This window comes from Desmodus rotundus, chromosome 4, assembly GCF_022682495.2.
Source record: "Desmodus rotundus isolate HL8 chromosome 4, HLdesRot8A.1, whole genome shotgun sequence".
Lineage (NCBI taxonomy): Eukaryota > Metazoa > Chordata > Mammalia > Chiroptera > Phyllostomidae > Desmodus > Desmodus rotundus.
In genome coordinates, this window is record NC_071390.1 from 102,622,652 (window position 1) to 102,639,661 (window position 17,010).

A 17,010-nucleotide genomic window follows, 5' to 3' on the forward strand; every position below is an offset into this window, starting at 1 on the left:
CCTTCCACTTCTGTGTCAAGTGACAAAATTTACATGAACAAATGATTTATTGAAATGTTCTAGGTCTCTCTACCAAAGCCATGAGAATTTAACTCTCACTTTACTGCTTATAATTTCAGTGGTTTGGGAATACTGTGACTATGGAATGGTGGGAAGACTTGTGGCTGAATGAAGGCTTTGCTTCCTTCTTTGAGTTCCTGGGAGTAAGTCATGCAGAAGGAGATTGGCAGATGGTGAGTCCTGAACACATGCGCTCCGGATCTCTGTTTTTCTCATGCAGAGCAGATCGAAGCGTTTGGACTATCACCCTGAGTCAGGGGCCAAGTGAAGGGGTGAATTGGGAATTCCATTGTGAGAATGGGGTGCGGCCAGCTTCTCAACTGAACTGTGCCTTGCTTACAGCCTCGGCCCAGGCCCACGAGGGCAAATGGCCACCAGGATTTGATAGATTTACTCAGGAACATGTGTCAAGGCAGGAAAAAAATAGTTTAGACAATGCCAAGTCTGTGTTCAAGAAAACACCTGTAGTCCTAACCCTTTGAAAAATGTCTAAGCTTAATTTTGTAAATGACTTACCTTACACAGGTTGCTTAAATAATGTGGAAAAAGATGAGAGCAAAAACTTAGTAGTTAGACTCAAGTTCAAATCCTGGATTCATTATTTTTTAGATGCTTTCCAGGGAATGTGACCTTGAGCAAGTTCCATATTCTCTTTGAGTTAGTTCTCTCCTCTATGAAAGAACACTGTTCTCTGTTTTATAAACTTAAAAGCTCCCAAAATGTACACACAATTATTATTATCATACTCTGTGTCCCTGAGGGGCCTACAACGGAGGCTTCTATGAACTCTACAGATATTTCTTTCCAAAAAGCTATAGGTTTTTGTATTTATATTTAGGTAGTGAAAGTATTCTTATCTGTGTGTAAGTATGAAAGTATAAAGTGTAGATGCTTGAAATAGAGAATTACAGTTGCATACTGTATGGACTACTGCCCTCTACTGGACAGAATAAAAAGACAATGTTAAATGCTGGAAGCTCCTAATTTCCACTACTTTAAAAAGTGAGAAAGTTAATTTGTAACAATTGTTTCTTTACTAATTTAATATTCACCAGGGTTTTCAACCATGAAACTATTGACATTTTGGGCCAGATAATTCTTCATTGTGGGCTGTTGTCCTGTCTCTTGTACAATATTTAGCAGCATATTGGGCCTCTGTCTACTAGATGCCTGAAATCATCCCATTCCAGTTGTGAAAACAAAAATGACTTCCATATTTCCAGATGACCCCTGGGGGACAAAAATGTAGTCCCTTAATGGAAACTACTCATCTATTCTGAAAATTGCTGATTTCATAATTTATTGAAATTAAGCTATATAAATGAAAACATTTTGTCTTTTATTTTCTATAAAGTAATCTGGTGCACTTCCTGTGTCAAGATATTATAAGCAATTAAAACATTTTTATATTGCTGTATATAATACATAATATTTTAACATTCCAATTGCAGTTTTTCAAAACACTGTTTAAATTCTAGAAGAATAGTGTGCAGTTCTAAATGAAATGTACTCACATGATTTCAACTCATTCACTCATTCCTCATTCAGTTAACACTATGAAGAACCCAAAACTGAATAAAAATTTGTCCTTAAGAAGTTCCCAAATTAGTGCCTTGTGGGTAGAAGAGACAGGTAAATAAAGATGCATCGTGAGGGAGCTTGGTAAGCACCACAATCGTGGAGCCTCAGTTCACAGGTGAAAATCTCATGCCCAGGAAGGTAGTATCACTTTCCATCATCACACAGACAGTCGGCTGCACATAAGACTAAAGCCAAATGTCCCCACACTGAGAACCAGATCCTGTCTACTTACCTAAATGTCTTACAGGGACAGAGGGAATTAAAGTCCCAGTCAAAATGACCTTGATTGGCAGTCATCACTCTAATATTCTGCATCCACCTTGGAAGCACGGTACTTCTAAGTCCTCATCTGAAAACTTTATTCTCTTAATTCCTCACAGTTTAACTTGACTGACAATAGTGCCTTGCCTATTGAAAAGGAGACCACACAATGAAAAACGTAAACTAATATTTTTAATTCAGTAAGACCAATAAAGGTTATGATCTTTTTATTAGTAGTGATTTAACAGTTAGATTTTAGAGTCTAATTGGTTAAGAATCAAAACAATAATAGCAGCTGTGTTAGGTTTTCCCTCTATGCCCGTTGCTGTGCTGACTGCTTACCATGCTTTAGCTCATTGAACTGGCTGCACAATTCTAAAAGTAGATGCCATCATTACCCCTGTAACAGTTAAAGGAGCTTGTTTACACTTATGTCCAAGAAAATGGAAAAACTGAAAAATGGAATAAAGGAAGCCTGACTATAGGACTGGATGGCTCAACTACTTTATTTTGCTGAGAAAACAGGACTGGGATGAAAAGATGATTATTAATTAGATCTAAAGCAAAAGTTGTTTTCTTCAATTAATTATGAGTCATCCAAGTTCCAATGATTAGTTGACAAAAAAATTTTTTTAACCTAAACATCAATTTTTGACAAATCAACTTGCCTCCTCACTTAAATCTCAGAACAAATCTGTGCGATGATATCATATTCCCATTGCACAGATATGGAAACAGGGCTTGAAACGTTTGGCACCTGTTTGAAAGTCACACAGAAGTAACAGAAACAGAATTCACAGGTGCTTGTGTCTTCTGGGCCTGTAATAAATATAGAGGCAAAATGAAAGGAGTTATGAGAAGGAGAAGGTAACATAATCAGTACAGACCAACTAGTGGAAAACATGATTAATTTGAACACTTAGTGCTTGTTTTGAATATTTTGAGTCATTTGTATTTATTTCCCCCAATTTGTATTATATACATGATACGTTGCTATATGAATCAGTATGAAGAAAGTACTATATTTCTTGGGTTCATTCTGTCATTTTAGCGGGAACAGATGTTGCTTGAAGATGTACTACCTGTACAAGAGGATGACTCTTTGATGTCTTCACACCCAATTGTTGTCACTGTGTCAAATCCTGATGAAATAACATCTGCTTTTGATGGAATATCCTACAGCAAGGTGAGGAAAATGTGGCATTGTTTGTAATACCTTCCTGCTCAGTGTTTTTTCTTTTAGTAAATGCCTAAAAGCGATGGTAAGATAGTTAGACCATGTTAAAGGGCTTTAGAAACCGTGTAGAACGTTCTCTGAGTGTTGAATATCCAATGGCTTGTGTTCTTCAGCGGAAGTGAACAATGCTGATCACTGTGTCCAGATTTTGAATCACAGTTTTAAAAAATTTTCTACTTGTGTTTATAAGAGCTCTCATGTTGATAATTGAACATTTTAACTTTAAGCATCAAATTTAAGATTGTTTTATTTGATTTTAAAAAATACAGTAAAACTTTTTCTGCCATGTAGTCAATGAGAAACGCCATGTATGTGGACACCTTTTACAGTAGAACCCTTCTGTACTGCTAATTGGCATTTAAATCCAACTCAGTTTGAGGAATTGCTTTTACCTATTTTTAGATAAGATTTAATGACGACTTTGTTAACATGTAAATGAAGCATTTTTACCCATTATAGTTTTGTGGGAAGTTGCTGAAAATCTTCGGTGACCCACAGTTTCATGTTACCCAGTTTCTCTTACAATATCTCCTACAACTTCTCCTCTAAACACGTTCATGCCTGAGTGCAGTATCGTTCTGTACCCACTATATTAAGTTGCTCAAAAGCCACTGAAAACTGATACATTTTGTTATTCTTGGTGATATTTAAAGTTTCATATGAGATGAAAAATTATAATTACTAAAGTGTATCTTAGATAAAATGGACCAAAGCGAGCCTGGTGGGCGCATGCCCAGGTTGCGATCCCCGGTTGGGTTGCGTGCAGGGGACAGCCGATCGCTCAGTGTTTCTCTTTCTTTCTCTCCCTCTCCCCCACTTCCCTCCTTTCTTGAATAAGAATAAAATAAACCTTTTAAAAAAATTGACTTGAGTGGGGGAAAAAAGCTTTATATGTGTCTATGTATATTAGTATTTGAAATATGTAGCATCATCTTTTTTGTCTTTTTCTCTCATATTATCCCTATGGGATTGTTCGGGCTTCTTTTATTTATTTTGCTTTCACATCATCAGTGATTCTTTTTCTTCTGTTAAAACGAAAGTTTCCAATCCAGAGTATATTCTAATAATTCACAAGGTGAAGTTTCTATTTATTGAATCAGCTTTTTCCTGAATCCTGGATACTCCATAGGTTTGAGATATTAGGCCTGAAATAAATAATTATTTATAATCCTCCTACTATGTACAAAACCAATTTATAGTAATCAATAAGTTATAGTAAAAATTACTAATTTAAATGTTTTTCTGGTCAGTTACTTGAAAAAATTGATTAAAAAATCTATTAACAGGAAAAGTTAGTACTAATGTTATAACATGGAAAAGACTATAGACAGCAGGGGTAGCAATCAGACTCTTCAGACTAAAGAAAACCCAGTGAAATAAATCACTTTTGAAGAACGATTTTATACCTAAATTATACATCTACCTATATTAAACTAGTTGACAAGGTAATACCTCAAATATCTGCTTCCTCTGTTAAATGTAATTTTTTCAATTATTTAAGTATACCTTACAAACAGCCAAAATTTTATTCTGAAACTGTTTTCCTTATTCATGAAAGAACCCAATTATTTCTAAAACTTTCCTCCTTCATTAGGAAAGCCCCCTCTGCTGGTTCATTTGGTGAAGTGCAGTGATTTCTTGAACCTCAAGTCACTGAAATGCTGGCCATTTTATCGATTCCTCTTTACCTTTAAGTTATTTCAGAAACACAGACACAGGGAGCATGCCAAGTGGTATTATAACCCTAAAATCACAAAGCTATAACCACATAATTTACCAGAATCATATTCAAGAAATCTCATAAATATGATCATGAAATACTAGTCACAATAGTGACTACTGATATTTGTCCCTTCTGTGTTTTTTATTAGTTTAATTTCTCATTCTTTTTGATCATAGGGAGCTTCCATTCTGAGAATGCTTGAAGACTGGATATCACCAGAGAACTTTCAAAAAGGATGTCAGGTATGATTTAGCATTTTTGATGATATTAAAAGTAAATTACACTGATATGTGGCTGATGAATGTTAAGATATGTGATTAATTAAGGGCAATTCCCTTTTTACTTTTACTTTCCTTACTCAAGGATAGAGAACATAGCAAAACATTAAAAAGGGATTTTACATCCATTTAAGTGCCTACATTGTGTCGGTAATTACCATGTGGCAGGGGTTTCATGGAGAATTTTAAACAGATTACTTTGTTGTGGTGGTTTTCTAATCCTTTACATGTGTGTGGAGCTGCTGGGGTTGCCATAACAAAACCCCAAAGTATCACAGACTAGGTGACTTAAGCTGCAGACACTTACCTCTTCACAGTTATGGAGGCTGAGGAGTCGAAGATGAAGTTGCCAGCACATTCAGATTCTGGTGAGAGCTGTTTTGCTGGCCTGCAGATGGCTGTCTGCTCCCTAGGTCCTCAGGTGGCCGAGACATTTGAACCTAAATACCTCTCAAAGACCTCATTTCCAAATACGATTATGTTGACATGGAGGATTAGGGCTTTACTGTATGAATTTCTAGGGCTTTACTTTATGAATTTAGTCCATAGCAACATGATAGAAAAATATAAACCCATCTATTAAAGTCTTCTCTTACAGTTTTTAGAAAGACTTTTTCCTTACTACTGGATTTGAAAATGGTTAATATAAACATCCCTATTATGATGGTGTCAGTAAATAAAAAGACCCTGCTTCCTTTTGGAAATGGAAATGACAATAAACTTTCTAAAGCATTTCACATATCCCACTTAATCATATTACTGTCATTAGATGTTTTGGTTTCATTTTGTTCTTCTAGCAGACTCTAAGCCAATTCTCTCAGGGTCTTATATTACCGAAGTAGCTCCAGTGTGTCCCTAATCCGGTCTGCAGGTTGGCCCCTCTGCAGCCTAGAGATGGAAATGTCTTCCTAGTGTTTGCCTTCCACCGCCAGCCTCCCGCTCTGACGTCCCAGGTAGTTAGGCAGGGCAGTGCTGATGGCGCCCAGCCGCTAACGCAGGGCGCAGGTCAGAGCAGCGGCCCTCTAGCCTTCCCGAAGAGTAACGGGACGGCGGTTCCTGTAACTCTCACTGCCACCAGGTCTGCCTATGTGGCAGTACTGTCTGTACTGCCCCCAAAGGAAATGGTCCCCTTCTACCTGATACAAAAATTCCCAGGTGACTATTAATGTAAGAAGTAAGACTAAGATTTAGGAAATATTCAGGGAGTACATCAGTACCTTTTCCTTCTGTCCATCGATAAGGTATTCTGTGCGGACATTAGGTGGAAAGGGAGAGGCTATGTGCCTGTTCTTAGATGTACATTAGAAAACCTTGTAAGCTTTCCATCCGCCTCAAACCCAGATTTCCTCGTATCTTTGCTCGGTGTAGGCACCGTTGGTGTGGAACTCTGCCATCCGTATTTGTGCATGCCCCCCAGTGCCTAGCAGGATGCTTTACGCGTGTTAGGTGATCCCAAAAATGTTTCTGGAATGAATGAGCGGATAGTCTATGATAAGTAATACAGAGATAAGCAGGCAATTCCTTTTTAAAAAATTAAAATTCCATTTTCATCATTTTCATTCCAAATTAAACTAATGAACAAAACATTCCTGGACTCTTCAAAGCTGACTTTAAATTAAACGATTTTTCATGTTAACTTCTTTAGAGAAGTACTGGAAGAGTCTTTACAAGTGAGTAACTACTCTAATAATTCAATAATAATGTTGCATTTTCTTTAGCCCAGGATCTGTGGAATAATTAGTTAAAAATGCAGCCCTATCTAAAATGAATATTCCTAAAGTTAAAACTGTATTCCTTCACTCTAACTGTGATTATAGATGGCGCCAGAAGCTGAATAGAAAAATAGATATTAAGGTTTCATACTATTATAGTGCTATGAAGTGAATTTACCAATAAATAAAAATAAAACCCCCTGCAAAAGAGTAACTCTTTTCCTCCAATCTTTAAGCACTAGCTAAAATCTGAAAATAGTATATGAGGCCACACTCAATAAGCCTCAATAAACTCTCACACCAATTGGAACATCCCTTCGCATAGTTCAAGGATGCAAACAGAATTTTACCTTGAGTTATCATCGTACTGCCTGTCATTGTCTGAGATCTTTCCCTTGCAAATACTAACGTTATGCCAAAAGCGGCTCTTTATTAGCTAACCAGGTGCGGCACTAGCTCTGGGGTGGCCGGCTGTCTCTTCTCTTTCATGCTCATCGCCTTTCCCCAAGCACAGATTAGACAGCAAAGCAGGTGTGGAGTGAGGGGAAATAAGAGCAAAAGCACCAACTGGAAGCTCTTTAAGGCTGTGCTCATCCAGAAACAGAGCATAATAGATAATAGTGCCTTCGTAACAGTATGGTCATGAAATGTTCAGAAGCTCAGAAACATATCCATCCTTTCTTTTTCTCCCAGTTGTCAGTAGTACCCTTGATAACACAGGAATGGCTCAGCTGGAAAATGTTCTTTCCCTTCCTGTGATACTGGTAATAGCAATGGTCCTTTCCTTTTCTGAGGGACTATTATTGGTTGACCTAAGTCATCATGAAATTTTTACTGGAATTGTGATCTTTCAAGGTGAAGGAGAAAATTTCTTAGTATAGAACATTCAGAAGTACAAATCTAGACAAAATAAAATGAGTGGCTTTTTTACATTTAATACTATTCTGTATTAGTTTCAGGTGTACAGCATAGTGGTTAGACAATCATATACTTTACAAAGTGTTGCTTCTGATATTGCCGGTACCCACCTGGCACCATACATATCACGATACTATCGACTGTATTTCCTACTTTGCACTTTACATCTCTGTAAGTATTTTGTAACTCCCCATTTGTACTTCTTTGTAAGTATTTTGTAACACCCAATTTGTATGTCTTAATCATTGCAGCTTTTCACCCACTCCCCCAAAACCCCTCCCCTCTGCAACCACCAGTCTGTTCTGAGTCTGAGTTCATCTGTGAGTCTGTTTCAACTTTGTTTGTTTATTTTGTTCTTTAGATCCCACATATAAGGGAAATCATATAGTATTTATTTTTCTCTCTCTGACTTATTTCACTTAGCATAATACCCTCTAGGTCCATCCGTGCTGTCATAATTGGTAAGATTTCATTTTTTTATGGCCTAGTGACATTCCACTGTATGTATGTGCCACAGCTTTCTTATCCCCATCTATCAGTGGGCACTTGGGTTGCTCCCATATCTTGGCTATTGTAAATAATGCTGTAAAGAACATAGTATTGCATATATTTTTTTATATTAGTGTTTTGGGTTTCTTCAGATATATACCAGAAGTGAAATTGCTGCGTCATGAGGAAGTTCCATTTTTAGTTGTTTGAGAAGCCTCCATACTGTTTTCCACAGTGGCTGCACCAGTCTGCATTCCCACCAGCTCTTGTAGTTTGTTGATTAATTGATGATGGGCATCTGCAGGTGTGAGGTGATATCTCACTGTGGTGTGCATTTACATTTTTCTCCTGATTAGTGATGTTGAGCATCTTTTCATATGTCTGTGGGCCCTCTGCGTGTCCAAAATGAGTACCTATTAGTATAAATGTTCATTTAACCTCTAGATCAGTAGAAGCAAGCAAATACAATTTTAAAAAAGTAACAGTAACTGCAGTGATGAAAACCACACAAACTGGTCCAGGATTCAGAATTCTTTACATAGTAATGTCAGGCAAATCTCTTTACCTCTTCAAGCACCATTTTCCTTTGCTCCTCCCTGAAAATATGGGAGCTGTATTAAATAATATGTAAGGTCCCTTCCAGTTCCAATATGGCTCATTTCTAAGCTCAAGACATTGTGAAAATACTAATAAATTCCTCTAAATTAATTTTAAGAAGCTACTATTAACTAGAATTTGTAATTAACAGATATCTATGGTTATAATTATTAGTATTCTGAGTATGCAGTTACTTTACTAAGATAAAATGAGTGATTTATGCAAACTCTAGAATGAATACCTGAAATTGACAGAGTATGTACCTGTCCTTTCTTCTCCCTTCCTTTGCCTGCCCTCTGGTGGCAGGGCTGACTGGTGGACTAACCAGAAGAACAAATCTGAAGGCAGCATTCCAGACCGGCCTGGGCCCTTTCAGGCTCCGTGGAGCAGTCTGCCAATGCTGTTTTATCTCTCCATGCCTAAAAAGGAAAGGGATTTAGAAGCTAATGTGACTTAGGTACAGCACCTCCTAAAAATTATAGCAACTTAGAGTGAACATTATATGTGCGAAGTCAACCACTAGTTATTTTCTTTGAAAGCTGAAAGAATGCTAAAGAAGCTTCTGCTTCTGTCAAAGACGTCCCACGTTTTAAGCGGGACCACACTAGAGAGAAACAGAGGAGTGATGCAGGGGGAGCAGTGCAAGGGTTCCTGGAGAAGCAGGGGTGGGCTCGATTCTGAGGTTAGGAGAAGACAGGGAATGTGCTCTGGGAGATGTCACATTATATCCGGAAACTCAGATGTAGAGAGATTTTTGTGAGTAGAATTGCCTACAAGGGAAGTCCTCTAGTTTAAAAATTGTATTTTAAAAATATTTGAAGAGTGAAGACTTATTTAAAGTGAATAACTTCCCCAATTTACCCACCATCGTTATCGTCGCTATTCACAGGCTTGCATACTCATCTCACACTCATTTGTGGAGCAGGGCCTGCAGACCGCTGCCGGTGGGCAGAGTCTGGCCCGCCACTCAATTCTGTAAGGCCCACAAACAAAATTCTTTCTAAATTTTTAAATGGCTTAAAAAAATCTGTAAAAGAGGATTATTTCAGGACACGTGAAAGTTATGGGGAATTCAAATACCAGTGTGCATAAATGGAAGTTTTATCGGAAGAAAGCCGTGCTCATTCATTTACATATTACTCATGGCTGCTTTTCTGGTGTGGAGGCAGAGTTGAGTAGCTGCAACAGAGATTTTTATGGCCCACAACACTTAAAATCTTTGCTGTATAGGTTTTTATAGGAAAAATTTGCCGAGCCCTGGCTTAGAGCCAAGCTCCTTTGTTTTATGTTTGCACATCACTTTAATCTTTCATGTGTGTGATGGGGTCATATAGCATCCGAGGTGAGAGAACAGCAGTATAAATGAAGGTAGGAGATGCAGCCGGTAGTGGACAGGTTTGCACCACTAAGCAAAATCACAGAACTGTGGATCTTTCTTCAGAGTGGATCAGAAATGTTAGGGACTGTTGACGGCTGAACACTTGACTCCCCGTAAGTATCTTATATTGCTTGTCCTGGAGAAATGAAACTCTTTCTCTCTCTTGTTCACAATTCCATTGATGAAAAAAAAACCCTATCTCATTAATAAGAAAAATATTTCTTATGCTTTATAAGTAAGTTATTGTTTGTGCAGTGTTTTTTTAGGTTAAAAATGCTTTTCATACAGTGTATCATTTGATTTTCATTCTAGGTACACTTGCTATCTTATACTTCTCAGTGAAATATTTCCAGGGTGTTCAGGTCATGTTGGGAAAGCAAGAGAAAAGCAAACAGTGACTCCTAAAGAACTTGTTATCTTTCACATACAGGCTTATTTGAAAAAATACAAATTTAAGAATGCAAAAACTTCAGATTTTTGGGGAGCACTTGAAGAGGTAAGGAAGAGTATGTACCCAAATATTTCTTTGTTTTATTAACAAATGATTTACCAATCGTTCCTTTATCTGATTAATTATCCCTTGTTTTTAAAATCTTAGGCAAGTAATCTACCAGTGAAAGAAGTAATGGACACCTGGACCAAACAGATGGGTTATCCTGTACTAAATGTGGAAAATAAGAGGACCATCATACAGAAACGCTTTCTATTGGACGCAAGAGCTAATCCTTCTCAGCCACCTTCAGATCTTGGGTAAGGGCCTATAATGCATTTCAAGAGAAAAGCAGGAATTTGATGGAAATAATGGCCATTTGTTTAGATCTTGCTCTTCAGTACATGATTGATGGGTGGTAATATAAAAGTACCGTGTCTTTAGGGAAACAAAGGCATTTAAAAATAGCTCAGTGGTCTCCAGGTTCAAAATGCATCAAAGTCCTGTTCTTCCCAGATATCACTGAATAAAGAAATAGAAGTGCTGAAAGAAAGAAACTTAGAAAAGAAAAGAAAAGAAAAGAAAAGAAAGGGAAGGGGCTACATGTACCAGAGCATTCTAGAAGAAGGAAACAGGAGAAATATTGACAAAATACAAAGTAAAGAAGATGCAGCCAATGAAAAGACACTTGCAGTGTAAGTGAAAGCTGATCTTCCCTTGCCCTAGACAGGCTCTGGGCTCAGTGTCAGCGAGAAGAGTTGGGGGCAGCAGTGAGAAATGAGGCTGAAAATAGGCAACTAATTTGAATTCTAGACTCAGGACATTGTAGCCTCAGAACTTGCCCTCTGCTTTCCCTTTATCTACTGCCATTCTTCCTTCTGTACAGAGCTCTCAGAAGTCTGGCAAAGTCTGGCAATGACCCAAGGCAAAAGTCCCGAGGTTTTTTGTTTTTGGGGGTTTTTTTTGTCTAAAGAAATTGACTTAATCAGTAGAGGAGAGCTAAGGATTTCCCTTAGGTTGAGACATCCAGAGTAAATCTTGCCTCGTTACGGTAGGATGGATGGGAGGAGACACCAGCTCCCCTCATTCATGCACAGAGCTCCCAGTCAGACTTCCTGTTCTTTGGAGAAGACAGTGTCAAAAAAACGTGACTCCTGCCCTGGCCAGTTGGTTAGAGTGTTGTCCCCATATGCTTGGCTGTGGATTTGATCCCTGGTCAGGGCACATACAGGAATCAACCAATGAGTGCATAAATAAATGGAACAACAAATCAATGTCTCTCTCTCTTTCTTTCTCCTTTCCTCTGTCTCTCTAAAATCAATCAATAAAGTGTGTGTGTGTAATGACTCCCTTCTCAACAGTAGAGTGGTTACATACAAGACACTAAGAGTAATCAATTTTGTCCTTTCTTAAATATGAATGGGTGATCAAGGATAAAAAAACACATGAAAAGAATCTAAAATCATAAAGGATAAAATCCCACCTGAACAAACATAACACCTGTCTCTGTAAGAAATATAATTGAGGAAACAGAATAAATTTGTGGAATAGAGTGAGAGATCAAAGAAACTATTCTACCCATTAACTAAGAGCAGAATGACTTTTAAAGGATAAAATGAGAACACAAAAGATCTCTAGAAGATTAAATTTTGGATTGTAAAAACATTTAATAGACCAACTCTAAATAAATGTGGGGAATTTTCTAAAAATATAAGGCAAACACACATAGAACTGGCAAATAGGAAAGAGAAGACAAATATGGAAAGTCTAGCAGCCAACTGATAGAAGCCGCACATTAAAGAAAACAGAGAAACTTGAGGGGCAAGTTATATCAAAAAATAATAAAGGTCTTTTTCGCCATCTTGAATCCTGTGGTGCCTGCCAGAAACAGGACTTCTACAACAACAAATAGGTCTGGAAGGCTGTGGTCCAAGGCCATTTTTGCTGGCTATAAACAGGGTCTCCAGAACCAGAGGAAGCACACAGCTCTTCTTAAAATTGAAGGTGTTTATGCTCGAGATGAAACTGAATTCTATCTAGGAAAGAGATGTGCTTATGTGTACAAAGCAAAAAACAACACAGTGACTCCTGGTGGTAAACCAAACAAAACCAGAGTCATCTGGGGAAAGGGAACTCGAGCTGCTGGAAACAGTGACACGGTTCACGCTAAATTCCGAAGCAACCTTCCTGCTAAGGCCATTGGACACAGAATCCGTGTAATGCTGTACCCCTCCAGGATTTACACTTATTGATAAACAAATAACAGCTCTGACCGTGTGGCTTGGTTGGGGGCCCTCTGGCAAAGCAAAGGATTCTGGGTTGGGGGACATGGGTTGCAGGTTCAGTGCCTGGTCAAGATGCAAAGGGGAGCCAACTAATGAATGTTTCTCTCACATGTCTGTGGTTCTCATCTTCTTTTTCTCCCTCCCCTCTCAAATAAGTAAATAAAATCTATTTTAAAGAGTAAAAAAAAAAAAGAAATAATGAAGGACACAAGGATTCTGATGAAGAGACCCCATTGAGTACACATGTTTTTGTATTGCGTGCACAGATACCTAGCTACGGCCTCCTAAATTTCAGAAAACAAGGATGTACGAGTTTGTGGGGCATTAGTCTTCTTCACATCAACCCTGAATGCAAGAAGAAAATGGAGCAACCATCTAAAGCGATGAGGCAAAAAGTATTTTCAACCCATTCCCATTCTCTACACAGTGAAACTAAACCAAATGCCAAAAAAGCACAGCGAAAATGTTTTCAGACATGCAGTCCCAGAAAATGCTTTCCACACAGCACTTCTTATAAGTTGCTAAGACTGTGCTCCAGGAGGTTTGGAAGAGGGACAAAAAAATATGAATGCATCAATAAAAGAAGAAATGAGATCCAGGCAACAGCGCATCCTACCTAAGAAAGCCAGGAAAGGAAACCCAGGCCAACAGTGATCCAGGGCGCAGGGCCCTGCGTCAGAGCAGGTGCCTGGGTAAGGTGGGTGATCTCCAGGAAAAAGTGGGAGGATGGAAAAACTTGAGGACTTGATGAAGGCCCATCATTTTGCTCAACTATAAAGAGATAAATAAACAGTTACATGTAAAAATTGTGATTAAAAATATGAAGCAGGTAGAATGATTTCATGCCATTGGTAAAGTATCAGAAAAAAGGGTCCATTTGACCCTTATGTTAGGACGTTAGAGGAAATTTTATTTATTTACGTGACTCTTGGCCATGGAATTAGACTGTAGAGAAGGACATAGGAGTCCTGTCCAGAAAAAGTCCAGCCATTGTTAATATAATATGAATGATTTTCGTGACTTCAATGTAACCGGGCAGCCAAGGAGAGAGGACTGGCCTGCACATGGATGAGCAATGACAACATCACTGTACTCGTCAATTGGGGCAGTAGACGCCACTGAGTGAGCATGTGTACTGTGTGACCATCACATTCAAAATGACTTAGCGAGTACAGCAACGAATCTGCATCAAATTTTGCATTAAGCTTGAACATTCCTCTGTGGAAACTATTTGGATGATTCAGAAGGCCACAGCTTTGGGCAACTGGTGATGGACAGCTTAATCAAGACAACGCACCTGCTCACGTGTCATGTCTCGTGCAGTTTTTTAGTGAAACATCAAATCACCCAGGTAACTTAGCCCCGCTACAGCCCAGATTTCATGCCCTGAAACTTCTGGCTTTTCCCAAAACTAAAATCACCTTTGAAAGGGAAGAGATTTCAGACCATTGATGAGATTCAGGAAAATACAGTGGGGCAGCTGATGGCGATCAGGAGAACTGTGTGAGGTCCCAAGGTGCCTACTTTGAGGGGGACTGAGATGTCATTGTCCTGTGTACAATGTTTCTTGTATCTTCTTCAATAAATGTCTCTATTTTTCATATTACATGGCTAGATATCTTCTGGACAGACTTTGTATAACTCCAACACACTTCTTGTCCAATAATTTGTGTATAGTATAATTCCATAAATGTTATTTATTGGCTTTTAACTTTTATAATCAACCAATGGATAACAAATATAGAAATCTTATTATGGTGGCAGAGTAGGTTGTAAACAAAAATATTCAACATTGTAATAATAAAAAAAAGGTGACAAAGAAGGAGCTAGAAGAGGGAGAAAGGTGGAAGAAAGCTGAGATGCTAATTCAGTCATGTGCTGGAGCTGGCTCCAATCCTAACGCAGTAACATCATGCTGGTACCTTGAAATAATTGGTCATAATGTGAGTTAATGGAAATGAGCTAATACTACACCCTCCTCCCCTAAGCCAGTTTATTACCAGTACTCCACAAGATATCCTTCCTTTACAGTTAGAAGGAGTATCAGTACTCACATTTATGAAAGAAAAACAGCAGAATGAGTATATTATTTAAAGGAACAATTGTGACCTACAGAAAGTCTAATAATAATAATTTTACTTTATTAAATTTTGACTGTTAAAAGGGGAAATATGAGAAAGTAATATAAGTAACTAAATCACCCTCTTTCTTGGGTGAGTTAATAAATACTATCTAAAAAAACAGAGGTGTTGAGAGTTACGGAGTTAGACATTGGAAGAGTTAAAACCAGAAGCATTTAAAAGAGGTTGCTTCTAAGAGGTGCTGGCCTGTGGGAAGCATGGAGAAGGAGACTGTGGCTTTTCAACAATCCTTTTTCTAGATTTTGATTAAGGATGTTTTACTTACTAATTATTCAAATGAAGTTTCCCTGAGCACTTAAACAGCAATTACAAACTCAAATTCCCTTGCATGTATCACTTATAAGAAATTTTTGAACATCACTTAAAATTTCATTAAATTCCACTTATAATTTCAAAATACAAACACCTAAAGACACAGATTTATAAATCTAATTTTAAAAACCTTCCTATACATTTTTATGAATTTAACGAATTAAAATTTATAAATACAGTATATCAAATTTCTTGGGCATTTTCAACATATTAAGAATCAAACCTTTAACTACAAAATCGGGAACTTTCTAGACAAATACAACTGTGAATTAAGGTACTCTAAGAATTTCAATTAAAATTACAAATCAAATATGTCATTTCCTCTAGTTTGCCAGACTTTTAAAAATTTGAAATATGTAAAAGCTGACAACATGTGCAACACAGCTGATAATTTCACAGCTCATCACCCTTGTATAAATGCTACTTGTACAAAAATCTTCATACTGTGTCCCTTCGTGTATAACTGACGGGTTGTTTTTGTATATGTTTCTGAAGTGCCAGCCACTCCCAGCTGGAGAGAACAAAAATCAGGATCTCGGGACCTCCAGCCCCTCAGTGTACCCCTCTGGGGTTATCACTCCAGACCCCCATTACCCAGCTGAGCCTCTCCCTAGGCTGGATCCTGGCTACATGGGAGCAACACAGTGTGGCACTGGTCCCCTTGGACATCGTCCAGTCTCACCCATGCTAATTTTCATTGTCCCTTCCTTAATACAGTTCTTGTGAAAAAAATTTTGCACCCACCCCAACTCAGGTGGCCTCTAATCTTCACTGCCTGATTTCCACGGGAAAGACCTTTCACCCTCTTTATCTCTTTTTTAATAGTCTCATTGGCCTTATTTTATAGTCACATATATAAATCATCACTGACCAATTATTCAGTAGCAATTAGGATAACACGAGGAAGGAGAATTATAGGATGTGAAATGTCTCAGAAAGTATTTTATTTAAGAACTGTAACCTCCTCTCTTTATAGTTATTGTTCTATGTTCTAGCAGATTAGATTGGCCAAATTTAATACTGGTGGAGCCTTTAGATATTAAAATTTAAAAGTGTTTCTCTCTTGTGAAAGAAGCTTCCATTCGGAAGTTTCACAGCAATTATTCTCTCCTGTTGTACGTATCCACTGGCAAATTCAGGCGGAGTTAATGAGTAGGTCAGGACGTGGGGTGGGGGGGGGTAGGAGGGCTACAGAGGACTTTCTTTCTTGAGGAAGTGATTTTTAAGCTGTGGGGGTTTGACCAACAAGGATGTTCAAAACAGAAACTATGTGCCTGACGGCTCCGGAGTCAAAAAGGAGCATGAAATGTGTAACATGCAACACTCATTGAGAATTTTCTAAGTAGCTGGCACTATTTTAAACCCTCTATAGTGTATTATTACAACGGATGGGGAAGCAGAGGCAGCAAATGATTAAATACTTCATGCACAGTTGCACAGAGTATAAGCGATGGGGACTTGAACACAGGCAGTCTGGCCGCAAGAAACCGGGCGATCGGGAGGCACTGGGAAGAGTGGTGGGAGATGCAGCTGGAGAGGAAAGCAGATGCCTGGCACGCAGACCGTGTTGAACAGAGGTGTGCTAATTCAAGGACTTTAAGGAGAGAA

The 17,010-nt window shown here is 38.3% G+C and overlaps 1 protein-coding gene and 1 pseudogene across 1 annotated transcript in view; both read left to right on the forward strand.

Annotated features, from left to right (window-relative positions):
• Positions 1–17,010, forward strand: part of ENPEP (glutamyl aminopeptidase) — an 87,995-nt gene that overhangs the window by 35,890 nt on the left and 35,095 nt on the right. Inside the window, exons 6-10 of the mRNA XM_024551066.4 lie at positions 120–233; positions 2,954–3,088; positions 5,039–5,104; positions 10,665–10,730; positions 10,833–10,984. Coding sequence (XP_024406834.2) covers positions 120–233; positions 2,954–3,088; positions 5,039–5,104; positions 10,665–10,730; positions 10,833–10,984 — 533 coding nt within the window. The remainder of the gene's footprint in view (positions 1–119; positions 234–2,953; positions 3,089–5,038; positions 5,105–10,664; positions 10,731–10,832; positions 10,985–17,010) is intronic.
• LOC112320264 (large ribosomal subunit protein eL33 pseudogene) lies at positions 11,268–12,916 on the forward strand (annotated as a pseudogene).